Genomic DNA, 16839 nt, shown 5'->3' on the forward strand with positions numbered 1-16839 from the left:
TGAATGTACAATATATATATGCAAAGTGCTGCGTAAACTGACGGCGCTATGTAAGTACCTGAAATAAAGAAATATAAATAACATGTCCAACAAATCGAAAAAAATAAAATAAAATAACGTCCAACAAATCGGAAAAAAAAACACATTTTGGGTGAATATCTCAAGTATTCCCCCAGCCACCCTGAGTTCTGACTGTATTTTGCTTGATATGTTGAATTCCTGTGATCGCTAGCGCCATCTAATGGCCATAATGCGTTATTTTCTGATTGCGGTAAATCAGGAGACAGAACTACATTATAGCCATTAGAGCGGGGGTCTCCAAACTTTCTAAGCAAAGGGCCAGTCTACTGTCCTTCAGACATTAGAGGGGCCGAACTGTGGCCAGTGGGAGCAGAAAATTCCCCAGCGTCTGTGGGAGTAAACAATTCCTCAGGATTGGTGGTCAGTAGGAGGAGGGATAATGCCCCGTTGTTTGTATTGGTGGGAGGAATAGTACCCTATCATTAGTGTTGGTGGGGGGAATAGTGCCCCATCATTGGTATCAGTGGGAGGTATAGTGCCCCATCATTGGTGTCAGTGAAAGAAATACTGCCCCATTATAGATACTGGTGGAAGAAATAGTGCCCCATCATTGGTATTGGTGGGAGGCAGGGGCGGACTGACAACCCATGGGGCCCCCGGGCAATAGGGGATCATGGGGCCCCTGTGTCCTTGCCCAAACTCAAAAAAGCCTATGAAAAAGGTACCAGGGGCATCTCATGGGGCCCCCTACTGACCCCGGACTCTCAGGCAGCGCCCGAGTTTCCAAATGGTCAGTCCGCCCCTGGATGTAATATTCCACTGGGGCCTAGAGAGGATCATCCAACACTTTGATAGGTCATACTCCATCTTTACATAAACTATTTGTGATGTCATCTTACCATTGGAGTCTGGAGAGGTCCAGCCAATGTTTTGATGGATCACATTTCATCTTTACCTAAACCACACTAGAAATGTCATATTTCCTTTGTGGCCTAGAGAGGTCCAAATAACATTTTGATGGATTGGAGTCCATCTTTACCTAATCAATACTTGCGATGTCATATTTTCATTCGGGCCAAGAAGTGTCCATCTATTGTTTGGATGGATTGCAGTCCATCTTTGCTGAAACTACAGTTGAGATGTCATACCAGCATTTCGATAGATTGTAGTCCATCTTTACTGAAAGTATACTCGAGATGTCATATTTCCATTGGCGCCTAGAGAGGTCCATCCAACATTTCTATAGACTGTAGTCCATTTTATCTAAACTACACTTGAAACAAAATATTTTCACTGGGATCTAGAGAGGTCCATCCAATGTTTCAGTGGATCGCAGTCCATCTTTACCTAAACAACATATGAGATGTAATATTCCACTGGGGCCTAGAGAGGTCCATCCAACACCTTGATAGGTCATACTCCATCTTTACATAAACTATTTGTGATGTCATCTTACCATTGGAGTCTAGAGAGGTCCAGCCAATGTTTTGATGGATCACATTTCATCTTTACCTAAACCACAGTAGAAATGTCATATTTCCTTTGTGGCCTAGAGAGGTCCAAAGAACATTTTGATGGATTGCAGTCCATTTTTGCTGAAACTACGGTTGAGATGTCATACCAGCATTTTGATAGATTGTAGTCCATCTTTACTGAAACTATACTCGAGATGTCATATTTCCGTTGGCGCCTAGAGAGGTCCATCCAACATTTCTATAGACTGTAGTCCATTTTATCTAAACTACACTTGGAACAAAATATTTTAACTGGGACCTACAGAGGTCCATCTAATGTTTCAGTGGATCGCAGTCCATGGTAAAGTGCTGAGTAAACTGTTGGTGCTATATAAATCCTGTTTATTAATAATAATAATAATAATAATAATCTTTACCTAAACATCATATTAGATGTAATATTCCACTGGGGCCTAGAGAGCTCCATCCAACATTTTGATAGGTCATAGTTCATCTTTTTATAAACTATTTGTGATGTCATGTTACCATTGGAGTCTAGAGAGGTGCAGCCAATGTTTTGATGGATCACATTTCATTTTTACCTAAACTACACTAGAAATGTCATATTTTCATTGAGGCCTAGAGAGGTCCAAATAATTTTTCAATGGATTGCAGTCCATCTTTACCTAAGCAATACTTGCGATGTCATATTTTCATTCGGGTCAAGAAGTGTCCATCTATTGTTTGCATGGATTGCAGTCCACCTTTGCCGAATCTACAGTTGAGATGTCATACCAGCATTTCGATAGATTGTAGTCCATCTTTACTTAAAGTATACTCGAGATGTCATATTTCCATTGGCACCTAGAGGGGTCCATCCAACATATCTATAGACTGTAGCTAATCTTTATCTAAACTACACTTGAAATGTAATATTTTAATTGGGACCTAGAGAGGTCCATCCAAAGTTTCAGTGGATCGCAGTCCATCTTTACCTAAACAACATTAGAGATGTAATATTCTACTGCGGCCTAGAGAGGTCCATCCAACACTTTGATAGGTCATAGTCCATCTTTACATAAACAATTTGTGATGTCATGTTACGTTGAAGTCTAGAGAGGTCCAGCCAATGTTTTGATAGATCACATTTGATAGATCATAGTCCATCTTTACCTGTTTTTTTTTTTTCATTCCGTCTTTATTAAGATTTTATGATCCATCCAATGTTTCACTTGAGATATTATATCTTCATTTGCGCGTAGAGGAGTCCATCCAACATTTCAGTAGCTTGCAGTCCATCTTTATCTCACCTACACTTGAGATGTCATATTTCCAATGGGACCTAAGGAGGTTCCCCTAGCAGTTCCTTCCTTATTACCATGCAAAACACTTGTCACCACCAGCCAAATAACTATTGTTTTTCTCTCTCCTACAGTTTTGTGAAATGGTGCCACTCCGTTCCCCTCTGTGGACATCATGGGGCAAGGGGACCCCAATTTTCATCAAGACTCCTCCACATTCCCATCGAGACACCAGCCAGAGATCTGAAGGAGACCGCCAAGAGTGAATGAACGGGAGAGTGAGTGTGAGAGAGCGAGTGAGCGCATGCGCGAGCGACAGAGAGAGAGAGAGAGTGGGAATGTCTTGTGTGTTATAGACTGAGCGTATTTGTGTCTCCTCATCTCACGTGACATTTACACCCATACTCACCAGAATCGCCAACCGCCTTGAAATTTTCGGCCAGTCCGTACATAGAATAATTCAGGCAAAGTTCAAATAAAAAAAAAAAAGATAATTCACAACATCCTAATAAAGTACAACTGATTAGCCCTGTTTGATAGTACACAATACAATCACTGTATGGAATCTATGGCTACGTGTTTGTAAAGTTTTTACGGTGTCCGAAATATTTCTGGGCGAAAAAAAAAAAATTGCATTGACATATCCTACATATCCTTCAGCTATGAATAAGACCTGTATTGCTAATGATGACCGAAGATAAAAGCACATTTAACTGATCATTACACATTGCAGTATTATGAACGCACATTCTATGGTATGACAACTTCACTCACCTTTCATGTACATAGACCTACGTTGTCCTATATTACGGTGCAGAGGTGACCTCCAATGGCCACTGTGTGTATAGCAGGTGCATGTACTATTATTACTACCCTCACCTAGTGGTGGTGCTGCAGAGTATCATGCCCATCATCCATTAACCCTTCATTTCACAGAGAACTACAGATCCTGAATCCCCTCATCCTTCATCTGCAGAGCCTCACTGGACACCCTCTGCAGAGCATTCCTTCTGTCATGATCACTATACTTCAGTGCAGGTCCCCAGAGCAGTATGTGACCCCCCCTACCCTCCCCTCCCCCTCTTCACTGCACTGGACAGGCGGAGGTGACAGCTGGTCTTACTTAACTCTTCGACTCCTGCAGGGGCCTGAGGAACCCTGCGGAGCGTTTTTTGCCCTGACCGCCTCACGCCTCCCGTCCCTCTCTCAGATCTGCTCTCTGTACGTCTTATATCCGATGACTGTTATCCGTTATACGCACCTATGGTCCTGCATGATGCCTGGTTTACATGCACGCAGGGGGAGGGCAATGAATTCTCTTTTGTTCCCCCTTCCCGCTAATCTGGTGGTGGTGGGGGGGGGGGGTGGTAGAGGGAGGAGCAATTCAATAAGAGGCGGAAACTTTTCCTAGGGGAGAGATGGACGGCTGCCCCTTTAATACCCATCCCCCGTCCTGGGTCTTTTATATCCAATGACACCAATCTGTTATGGATTGCGACTTTTTTATTATCTTTTTATTCATTTTCATATTACAAAATCACAAACGCTATATAAATCAATACAAATACATTTTCCAAAACATTTTTTCCCATTCCCCTTCCCCCTCCCCCCCAAAATTGACCTCTCCGACTCTTCTCCTAAATTCCTTTTCCCGTTGTTCCTTCATTACTCTGTTTTATTGTAAAGTGCTGAGCAAACTGTTGCCGATATATAAATCCTGCATCAGGGGAGGACTGACAACTCTTGGGGCCCCCGGGCAATAGAAAACCATGGGGCTCCTGTATCCTCGCCCACACTCAAGCCACACCCAAAAAAGCCTATAAAAGGTACCAGGGGCATCTCATGGGGCCCCCTACTGACCCTGGGCCCTAGGGAAGTGCCCAAGTGGCTAAATGGCCAGTCCAGGGGTGGACTGAGCATTCGAGCACTCGGCCAGTGCCCGAGGGCCCAGGATCAGTAGGGGGCCCCCCATGAAATGCCCCTGGTACCTTTTTATAGGCTTTTTTTGAGTGTGCTTTGAGTGTGGGCAAGGACACAGGGGCCCCATGACTCCCAATTGCCCGGGGGCCCCATGAGTTGTCAGTCTGCCCCTGTCCTGCATAATAATAATTACTCCCTTTGCCATCTTTCTCCCCCCTCCTTTCCTCCTCTCCTATCTTTTTTCTTCATTTTACATCGTCCCTCTTTCTTTGGCGGCCGACTCTTAAAAAAGTAAAAATTCCAGTATGCCGAACAGCCAACTCGCCCATTCCTGTAATAAAATGCGTCGGTACCTCCAAAAATCGGTGAATTCTATTGGTGGATTGAAGAACGAGATTCGCAAAGGCCTCACTCATGGTCCTACAATGGGAATGCAATGGTCACGTTTATACCTTGTATCTAATCTGTATCATTGATTGGCGCACAGTCTTGCTCGCGACTATCGGCAATGTTGCTCGAGTGCCAATTGACTTGAAGGTCAACTCCATCCCAAATCTCTGCCAAAGAACTGCAACCAAAAAACGTTTAGATTGGATAAAGTAGTATTTTATCCCCCCCTTTCCAAGTATTTTTTGCTGTTTTTCCTTCGGCAAGATTTTCTCTCCAGGTCGAATGTTATTCATCATAGAGTAGATGGAATTGGGAAAATACAGCATTATGGTCAGTAGATAGAGCTGGTGATCATAGCAAATAAGTATTCATTTCTTACAATCATCAGCGCCATCCAATGGACATAATGCAGTACTTTCCTGATTCACTGTACTCTGTATGTAAGAATCACTCCAGGTCAGTTGTTATGCATTCATCCAGTAGATGGAGCTGAAGAGCATTATCAATAAGTATTTATTTCATAGGATCTTTGGCTCCATCTAATGGCCATAATCTGGTATTTGCTCTATTCTGTGTGAATGAATAACATTTGACCTGGAGGGAAACTAACCTAATAACATTCAATTCGCACAGAACAAATGCACAGGCAGTTTCGCAAATCAGCTATTTTTTTTTTAATAAATACACCCCTCTTTGTTTAATGGGATACAGCGGATGCTGTTGCACAGATCTGCCCTACCTATTTGGTGCAGTTTTTCAACATCCCTCCCGCTTTGGATCCAGGACCCCCCCTCCTCTTCCCCAGCTGCCCGTCTCTCCTGGCCTCGGATTTCTTCTTTGTATACCTGTTGTGGGGTGGGCTTCGGGGGTTATTGAGAATGTATTTTTATTACACTATGTTCTTGCAGGAAAAAAAAAAAAAAAAAAAGATGACTAATAAAAGGAGCATGTCATGTGAACCAGCGATGTTTGTATACTCGACACATTTTTTGTATGAAATGAGCATGAAATGAAATAAAATATTTATGCATGAACTGGTGGTCTCCTGTAATGTATAGCGCCGGCGTTGTCTGTGCTTTTGAAGCTTGCTCAGGCTGGGAGAGATGAATAAAACATGAACGCCGGCGGCTCCGGCACCTCAGGGACAGGGAGATGTAAAGGTGCCGTAGACTGCGAGGTGTCGCTGATTACAGTCACGTTGGGAAAGAATGGCACACCAGGTGACATCTTCTAATCTTGACAGGCAGCTTCTTGGGCCGACCGCCACAGGTATATCCATCAGTCCAGTTCTCCATAAACATATATGGCGTCAGATTCACTATATTTCCAAAAGTATTGGGACACAGGGCTCAGGAGTGTATATCATACAGGGTACAGAGTTCAGGAGAGTATATCATACAGGGTGCAGAGTTCAGGAGTGTATATCATACAGGGTGCAGAGTTCAGGAGAGTATATCATACAGGGTGCAGAGTTCAGGAGTGTATATCATACAGGGTGCAGAGTTCAGGAGTGTGTATCATACAGGGTGCAGAGATCAGGAGCGTATATCATACAGGGGGCAGAGTTCAGGACTGTATATCATACAGGGTGCAGAGTTCAGGAGTGTATATCATACAGGGCGCAGAGTTCAGGAGTGTATATCATACAGGGTGCAGAGTTCAGGAGTGTATATCATACAGGGTGCAGAGATCAGGAGAGTATATCATACAGGGTGCAGAGTTCAGGAGTGTATATCATACAGGGTGCAGAGATCAGGAGAGTATATCATACAGGGTGCAGAGTTCAGGAGTGTGTATCATACAGGGCGCAGAGTTCAGGAGTGCATATCATACAGGGGGCAGAGTTCAGGAGCGTATATCATACAGGGGGCAGAGTTCAGGAGCGTATATCATACAGGGGGCAGAGTTCAGGAGTGTGTATCATACAGGGCGCAGAGTTCAGGAGTGCATATCATACAGGGGGCAGAGTTCAGGAGCGTATATCATACAGGGGGCAGAGTTCAGGACTGTATATCATACAGGGTGCAGAGTTCAGGAGCGTATATCATACAGGGAGCAGAGTTCAGGAGCGTATATCATACAGGGGGCAGAGTTCAGGAGCGTATATCATACAGGGTGCAGAGTTCAGGAGCGTATATCATACAGGGCGCAGAGTTCAGGAGCGTATATCATACAGGGGGCAGAGTTCAGGAGCGTATATCATACAGGGGGCAGAGTTCAGGACTGTATATCATACAGGGTGCAGAGTTCAGGAGCGTATATCATACAGGGTGCAGAGTTCAGGAGCTTATATCATACAGGGTGCAGAGTTCAGGACTGTATATCATACAGGGTGCAGAGTTCAGGAGCTTATATCATACAGGGTGCAGAGTTCAGGAGCGTATATCATACAGGGTGCAGAGTTCAGGAGTGTGTATCATACAGGGTGCAGAGATCAGGAGCGTATATCATACAGGGGGCAGAGTTCAGGAGAGTATATCATACAGGGTGCAGAGTTCAGGAGTGTATATCATACAGGGTGCAGAGTTCAGGAGAGTATATCATACAGGGTGCAGAGTTCAGGAGTGTATATCATACAGGGTGCAGAGTTCAGGAGTGTGTATCATACAGGGTGCAGAGATCAGGAGCGTATATCATACAGGGGGCAGAGTTCAGGACTGTATATCATACAGGGTGCAGAGTTCAGGAGTGTATATCATACAGGGCGCAGAGTTCAGGAGTGTATATCATACAGGGTGCAGAGATCAGGAGAGTATATCATACAGGGTGCAGAGTTCAGGAGTGTGTATCATACAGGGCGCAGAGTTCAGGAGTGCATATCATACAGGGGGCAGAGTTCAGGAGCGTATATCATACAGGGGGCAGAGTTCAGGACTGTATATCATACAGGGTGCAGAGTTCAGGAGTGTATATCATACAGGGCGCAGAGTTCAGGAGCGTATATCATACAGGGGGCAGAGTTCAGGAGCGTATATCATACAGGGGGCAGAGTTCAGGACTGTATATCATACAGGGTGCAGAGTTCAGGAGCGTATATCATACAGGGTGCAGAGTTCAGGAGCTTATATCATACAGGGTGCAGAGTTCAGGACTGTATATCATACAGGGTGCAGAGTTCAGGAGCTTATATCATACAGGGTGCAGAGTTCAGGAGCGTATATCATACAGGGTGCAGAGTTCAGGAGCGCGTATCATACAGGGTACAGAGTTCAGGAGAGTGTATATCATACAGGGTGCAGAGTTCAGGAGAGTATATCATACAGGGTGCAGAGTTCAGGAGTGTATATTATACACAGTCCGCACACTTTGTACATTACCCAGCTTGGACCCCTGCACTATGTACGGTACTCACCCCAGACACTTGCACTATGTACATTACCATCCCTAGACCCCTACACTATTATTATTATTATTATTATACAGTATTTATAAAGCGCCAATAGTTCGCTCAGCGCTGTACATTACAAAGGGGGACAGAACATGTGATAGAACAATACCAATACAATGTGATACGCGAGGGTTCGAGGGCCCTGCTCTTTCGAGCTTACAATCTAGGAGGGAGGGGATGGTGGCACAGGAGGAGATAGCTGTGGGGGATGGAGTGGTAGGAAGAGTGGAGGAGGTCGGCAAGTTAGCAGGGGGTGGGGTAGGCTTCCCTGAAGAGATGGGTTTTCAGGGTGCGCCTAAAGGAGAGGAGAGTAGGTGATAATCTGATGGGTTGGGGCAGGGAGTTCCAGAGGATGGGTGACACCCTGGAGAAGTCCTGGAGGCGGGCATGGGAGGAGGAGACCAGGGAACTAGAGAGAAGGAGGTCTTGTGAGGAGCGGAGTGTGCGTGTTGGGCGGTACTTGGATATTAGGTCGGTGATGTAGTTCGGGGCAGTATGGTGGACAGCTTTGTACGTCAGTGTTAGGATTTTGAATTTGATCCGTTGCGCAATCGGAAGCCAGTGGAGGGATTGGCAGAGGGGGGTGGTGGAGACGGAGCGGTTGGAAAGGTGAATGAGTCTGGCAGCCGTATTCAGGATGGACTGAAGCGGGGATAGCCAGTGGTGAGGCAGGCCAGTGAGGAGGGAGTTGCAGTAGTCGAGTCGTGATATGATGAGGGAGTGGATGAGCTGTTTAGTGGTTTCTGGGGTTAGGAACGTGCGGATTTTGGCGATGTTGCGGAGGTGGAGTCTGCATGAGTTTGTTAAAGATTGGACTTGGGGCTGGAAGGATAGGTTGGAGTCCAGAATGACACCAAGTACTCTGGCCTGCGGGGTGGGTTTGATGGTGGCGTTGTTGGATGTGATGGAGAAGTCAATGGGGGGTGGTGTCCGGGCTGGGGGGAAGACAAGAAACTCGGTTTTGGAGAGGTTCAATTTAAGGAAGTGGAGCGACATCCAGTCTGATATGTCCCTCAGTAGGTGTGTGATTCGGGCTGAGACCGAGGGGGTGAGGTGGGGGGTTGAGAGATAGATTTGTGTGTCGTCGGCATAGAGGTGGTAGTTGAAGCCGTGAGAGTGTATGAATTGGCCAAGGGAGGAGGTGTAGATGGAGAAGAGAAGGGGCCCAAGGACAGAGCCCTGAGGGACCCCAACAGAGAGGGGGAGTGAGAGGGAGGTGGTAGCATTATAGGTAACGCTGAAGGAGCGTTGTGACAGGTAGGATGAGAGCCAGGAGAGAGCAGAATCTCTGAGGCCGAGGGAGTGTAGTTTTTTGAGGAGGAGGGGGTGGTCGACTGTGTCGAAGGCCGCAGAGAGGTCAAGGAGTAGGAGCACTGAATAGTGGCCATTAGCTTTGGCAGTTAGCAGGTCGTTGGAGAGTTTGAGTAAGGCAGTTTCGGTGGAGTGTAGGGGACGGAAGCCGGACTGTAGGGGATCGAGGAGGTTGTTGTCGTTGAGGTGAGAGCATAGGCGGGTGTAGACGAGGCGCTCGAGGAGTTTAGATGTAAATGGGAGCAGGGAGATGGGTCTGAGGTTGTTCGGGTCATTGGGGTCCAGGGAGGGCTTTTTAAGTATGGGGGTGATGTGTGCATGTTTCAGAGGGGAGGGGAAAGTGCCTGAGGAGAGGGAGAGATTGAAGATGTGGGTGAGGGAGCATAGGATGCACATTACCATCCCCAGACCCCTACACTATGTACATTACCATCCCCAGACCCCTACACTATGCACATTACCATCCCCAGACCCCTACACTATGCACATTACCATCCCCAGACCCCTACACTATGCACATTACCATCCCCAGACCCCTACACTATGTACATTACCATCCCCAGACCTCTACACTATGTACATTACCATCCCTAGACACCTGCACTGTGTACATTACCATCCCTAGACACCCGCACTATGCAGATTACCATCCCTAGACCCCTGCACTATGTACATTACCATCCCTAGACCCCCACACTATGTACATTACCATCCCTAGTCCCCTGCACTATGTACATTACCATCCGTAGACCCCTGCACTACGTACATTACCATCCCCAAACCCCCACACTATGTACATTACCATCCCTAGACCCCTACACTGTGTACATTACCATCCCTAGACCCCTACATTATGTACATTACCATCCCTAGACCCCTACACTGTGTACATTACCATCCCTAGACCCCTACATTATGTACATTACCATCCCTAGACCCCTACACTGTGTACATTACCATCCCTAGACCCCCGCACTATGTACATTACCATCCCTAGACCCCCGCACTATGTACATTACCATCCCTAGACCCCTACACTATGTACATTACCATCCCTAGACCCCCGCACTATGTACATTACCATCCCTAGACCCCCACACTATGTACATTACCATCCCTAGACCCCCGCACTATGCACATTACCATCCCTAGACCCCCGCACTATGTACATTACCATCCATAGACCCCTGCACTATGCACATTACCATCCCTAGACCCCCGCACTATGCACATTACCATCCCTAGACCCCCGCACTATGTACATTACCATCTCTAGACCCCCGCACTATGTACATTACCATTCCTAGACCCCTGCACTATGTACATTACCATCCCCAGACCCCCGCACTATGTACATTATCATCCCTATACCCCCGCACTATGTACATTACCATCCCTAGACCCCTACACTATGCACATTACCATCCCTAGACCCCTACACTATGTACATTACCATCCCCAGACCCCCGCACTATGTACATTTATCAGCCACTTTATTAGGTCCATCTTGCTAGTGCCAAGAAAATATCCCGCACACCATTACACCACCACCACCAGCCTGAACCATTAATACAAGGCAGGATGGATCCATGCTTTCATGTTGTCTACCCCAAATTCTGATCCTACCATCTGAAAGTCACAGCAACCCGTCTGCCATTCTCCTCTGACCTCTGACATCAACAAGGCATTTTCCTCCACACTCCACTCTCTGGCTATTTTCTCTTTTTCGGGCCATTCTCTGTAAACCCCAGAGATGGTTGTGTGTGAAAATCCCAGTAGATCAGCAGTTTTTGAAATGCTCAGACCAGCCCGTCTGGCACCACCAACCATACCATGTTCAAAGTCACTTAAATCCCCTTTCTTCACCATTATGATGCTCAGTTTGAACTTCAGCAAGTCATCTTCACCACATCTAGATGCCTAAATGCATTGAGTTGCTGCCATGTGATTGGCTGATTAGCAATTTGTGTTACCAAGCCATTGAACAGGTGTACCTAATGAAGTGGCCGGTGAGTGTACGTTACCCTCCCCAGACCCCTGCACTATGTACCTTACCCACCCAAGACTCTTGCATTAGGTATTGTACCGAATTTAGACCACCGCACTATGTATGTTACCCATCCTGTGCATAGGCTCATGTTTTAAGCCTCTCCCACTGTCGGCACAATTTTGCCATGCCCACCATTCACTGCAACGTGTTAAGCATGCCATTTTAACCCTTCCCACCACTCTGCCCACGTTCTCTGATTTTGAAACGTTCCCAGCAGGGGCGGACTGACCATTTGAAAACTCGGGCACTGCCCGAGGGCCCGGGGTCAGTAGGGGGCCCTATGAGATGCCCCTGGTACCTTTTTCATAGGCTTTTTTGAGTTTGGGCAAGGACACAGGGGCCCCATGATCCCCTATTGCCCAGGGGCCCCTTGAGTTGTCAGTCCACCCCTGGTTCTCAGGTATGTTGGTATAGTATGCTGTGCAATGTTGGTGTGCCCATGGTGAGCGATAAAAGATGTATTTGTCTTTAAAATCTATCAGCCAGTTGATGGCTAGGATACAAATAAAAGGGGAATCTCTCCAGTCTGGCTGCCATTCAGCACATCTGCCTCTGTTGCAAATGCAGCCCAGCATATGAGGAGTAAACCTGGACTCACGATTGAAAAACAATCCGCAGGGTGCGATTCCACCTGGGGTGTGTGCTTACATTATGACCACAAGATGGCAGCAAAACACAGCAAACATCTAAATGACCTACAAGAGGGATGATGAACAGGAAAGTTAGAGGGTCTCAAGTCCGACCCAGACACTTCCAAAGGACCGACCAATAGCAGAGCATTTCCATGAAATGAGGTGCATTGCATCAAGTTAGGCAGTGTATTTAAAATGAATGGGCTATTACATGCTTCAATGCTCAACAAAGTTAGTCCTGCTCAGGGGTGGACTGACAACTAATGGGGCCCCCGGGCAATAAGGGATCATGGGGCCCCTGTGTCCTTGCCCAAACTCAAAAAAGCCTATGAAAACGGTATCAGGGGCATCTCATGGGGCCACCTTACTGACCCCAGACCCTTGGGCAGTGCCCGAGTTTCCAAATGATCAGTCCACCCCTGTACCTGCTGCATTTTTGCAGAAAATCGCAATGTATAATGAAAATGTTGTATTACAATAACCCCAGCATTGGTGTCAGTGGATGTAATAATTACCCCCCATCATTGGTGTCAAACCCTGGACCCTGCATTCACTATATCCGCTCTCCCCGGACCCTGCATTCACTATATCCGCTCTCTCCGGACCCTGCATTCACTATATCCGCTCTCCCTGGACCCTGCATTCACTATATCCGCTCTCCCCAGACCCTGCATTCACCATATCCGCTCTCCCTGGACCCCGCATTCACCATATCCGTTCTCCCCGGACCCTGCATTCACTATATCCGCTCTCCCCGGACCCTGCATTCACCATATCCGCTCTCCCTGGACCCCGCATTCACTATATCCGCTCTCCCCGGACCCTGCATTCATTATATCCGCTCTCCCCGGACCCTGCATTCACTATATTTGGTCTCCCCGGACCCTGCATTCACTATATTTGGTCTCCCCGGACCCTGCATTCACTATATCTGCTCTACCTGGACCCCGCATTCACTATATCCGGTCTCCCTGGACCCTGCATTCACTATATCCGGTCTCCTCGGACCCCGCATTCACTATATCCGGTCTCTCTGGACCCTGCATTCACTATATCCGGTCTCCCTGGACTCTGCATTCACTATATCCGCTCTCCCCGGACCCTGCATTTACAATATCCGCTCTCCCCGCACCCTGCATTTACAATATCCGCTCTCCCCGCACCCTGCATTCACTATATCCGCTCTCCCCGCACATTGCATTTACAATATCCACTCTCCCTGGACCCCACATTCACTATATCTGCTCTCCCCGGACCCTGCATTCACTATATCCGCTCTCCCAGGACCCCGCATTCACTATATCCGCTCTCCCAGGACCCCGCATTCACTATATCCGCTCTCCCCGGACCCTGCATTCACTATATCTGCTCTCCCCGGACCCTGCATTCACTATATCCGCTCTCCCACATTACACAGAACATGGAAGTGCAATTATTTTAGTAAATATAAACCGCTAAATCTCATCAGCAGTATATAGCAATCTTGTCACTGCTATCAGTGTCCAGCAGAGCATCGGTTAAAGCTTGTAGGAGGAGATTTCATTCTCCTCTGACTGACCTATGTGGCTGCAGGTCCCCTGACCCTGTTTCTGGACAGTGCTGAATGGCCCTGTGCTGATCCCATACACTCTCTCAAGAAAAAAAAAACTCTCTAGCAATACACATCAAGCTGAGCATGTGCAGCTTGCCCCCAAGGCTCTGTACTATCAGCAGATGGATTGGGGACAGTAGAAGAAGGGGAGGATCAGAGAAGACAGGATCAAACAGCCTTTTTACACAATGCAGAGGATTAACCCCTTATGTCCCACAGGGAGTATAACAAGCACGTTTTCCTGCATCTACAGACTGATTGTACTGTTGGGGGTTTAGTAACACTTTAACCTCTTCCAGTCCTCCCATTGTATATAGATGGTGGACAGGGAAGCAGCACTGATGCGGGCCAACATTCCTGTACATCATCATCGACGGCTCATGTGTGACTCACAGAGTGCGCACCCCGGAGCCTGGTGATTGGTGAGTCGCCCGGACACAATGGATCACATCACCACTGTGTTCGGGCAATCAGATGGTGTTTTACCATGTGACTGCTATGACCAATCACAGCAATCACATAGTAAACAATGGAAACTGAAAGTAAAGATCGCTTCTCTCTGCTCTCAGTGTGAGATCAGAGAGAAGCGATCCTGGTTATCCAAGTCCTCAGCCTGCCCTGACCACTGGATTTCTTCCTGGTTATCCAAGTCCTCAGCCTGCCCTTACCCCTTGATTTCTGCATGGTTATCCAAGTCCCCAGCCTGCCCTGACCCCTGGATTTCTTCCTGGTTATCCAAGTCCCCAGCCTGCCCTAACCCCTGGATTTCTTCCTGGTTATAAAAAGTCCCCTGCCTACCCTGACCCCTGTATTTCTTCCTGGTTATCCAAGTCCTCAGCCTGCCCTGACCCCTGGATTTCTTCCTGGTTATCCAAGTCCTCAGCCACAGGAGGAGTGTTGAGGTGCTGGCACTGAGCGGGAGGAGTGTTGGGGTTGTGGTGAGGAGGAGTGTTGGGGTGTTGGCACTGAGGGGGTGGAGTGTTGGGGTTGTGGTGAGGAGGAGTGTTGAGGTGCTGGCACTGAGGGGGAGTAGTGTTGGGGTTGTGGTGAGAAGGAGTGTTGAGGTGCTGGCACTGAGCAGGAGGAGTGTTGGGGTTGTGGTGAGGAGGAATGTTGAGGTGCTGGCACTGAGGGGGAGGAATGTTGGGGTTGTGGTGAGGAGGAGTGCTGAGGTGCTGGCACTGAGGGGGTGGAGTGTTGGGGTTGTGGTGAGGAGGAATGTTGAGGTGCTGGCACTGAGGGGGAGGAATGTTGGGGTTGTGGTGAGGAGGAGTGTTGGGGTGCTGGCACTGAGGGGGAGGAGTGTTGGGGTTGTGGTGAGGAGGAGTGCTGAGGTGTTGGCACTGAGGAGGAGAAGTGTTGGGGTTGTGGCGAGGAGGAGTGTTGAGGTGCTGGCACTGAGGGGGAGGAGTGTTGGTGTTGTGGCGAGGAGGAGTGTTGAGGTGCTGGCACTGAGGAGGAGGAGGGTTGGGGTTGTGGTGAGGAGGAGTGTTGGGGTGCTGGCACTGAGGGGGAGAAGTGTTGGGGTTGTGGCGAGGAGGAGTGTTGAGGTGCTGGCACTGAGGGGGAGAAGTGTTGGGGTTGTGGCGAGGAGGAGTGTTGAGGTGCTGGCACTGAGGGGGAGGAGTGTTGGGGTTTATGGCGAGGAGGAGTGTTGGGGTGCTGGCACTGAGGGGGAGGAGTGTTGGGGTTGTGGCGAGGAGGAGTGTTGAGGTGTTGGCACTGAGGGGGAGGAGTGTTGGGGTTGTGGTGAGGAGGAGTTTTGGGGTGCTGTCACTGAGGGAGAGGAGTGTTGGGGTTTGTGGTGAGGAGGAGTGTTGAGGTGCTGGCACTGAGGGGGAGAAGTGCTGGGGTTGTGGCGAGGAGGAGTGTTGAGGTGCTGGCACTGAGGGGGGAGGAGTGTTGGGGTTGTGGCGAGGAGGAGTGTTGAGGTGCTGGCACTGAGGAGGAGGAGGGTTGGAGTGTTGGCCAAACTTATGGAATATCAAATAACAGCAGTTCCCCAACTGAAGTTGTAATTCATGGCAAAGTAAGACTGTTTTCTTCAACTTTAGTTATTTCTATAAACACAAAATGTATCAATATATCAGTGAAATCAGACAGACATCTCATGGTTGTTTTCATATCAATATTTTATAATGAAGAATTATTCATGATAGATAAATAAAAAGACCTTTTTGAACATTCTATTATTTACATATTTAAAAATACACATATTGACATTTTTTTTACATGTTAATAGATTTTCCTTGTAATGCTGTCTTTGCCCCGGTAGGGTGGTAGGGATGACACTGCAAACTGTGTATCAGGCCTAAACCCCGTATAGGTTGCATGCCGACGATCCCCGCAGGATGGATCGGATCTGCGGATTGGGGAGCATAATGCATCTGACTTCGATCCATTATGCTCAATCCGCAGATCTGAACCATCCTGCGGGGATCGTCGGGGGGGTGTCACCAAGTGTTATCGCACCAGGTGACACCAACCCTAGGGGCGCCCCTGCTCCCTTCCATGATATAGGGGGAAGGGCAGGCAGCAGCAAAGATATAGGCTTAGAATCCTATGGCCATAGGCCTCCTACCTTCTTCAAGTAGGTTTGTAAACTTTGAAGTTGAATTTCTCAGTTACAGAGGTACAGTGAAGGAAATAAGTATTTGATCCCCTGCTGATTTTGAATGTTTGCCCACTCACGAGGTGAGATCTTGCATGGTGCACCAGACCTAGGGAGACTGACACTTGTTTTGTGTTTCTTCCATTTGTGAATGATTGCACCAACTGTTG

The 16839-nt window shown here is 47.7% G+C and overlaps 1 protein-coding gene across 1 annotated transcript in view; it reads left to right on the top strand.

Annotated features, from left to right (window-relative positions):
* LOC149441158 (proline-rich transmembrane protein 2-like) overlaps window positions 1-6120 on the top strand; it is a 54936-nt gene extending 48816 nt beyond the window's left edge. The window contains exon 4 of the mRNA XM_089657680.1: window positions 2911-6120. Coding sequence (XP_089513806.1) covers window positions 2911-2918 — 8 coding nt within the window. The 3' untranslated portion in view covers window positions 2919-6120. The remainder of the gene's footprint in view (window positions 1-2910) is intronic.
* Window positions 6121-16839: the final 10719 nt, after the last annotated feature.

The sequence above is a fragment of the Staurois parvus genome, unplaced genomic scaffold (assembly GCF_062004578.1).
Source record: "Staurois parvus isolate SC_StPar_1 unplaced genomic scaffold, SC_StPar_1.0 ptg001021l, whole genome shotgun sequence".
NCBI lineage: Eukaryota > Metazoa > Chordata > Amphibia > Anura > Ranidae > Staurois > Staurois parvus.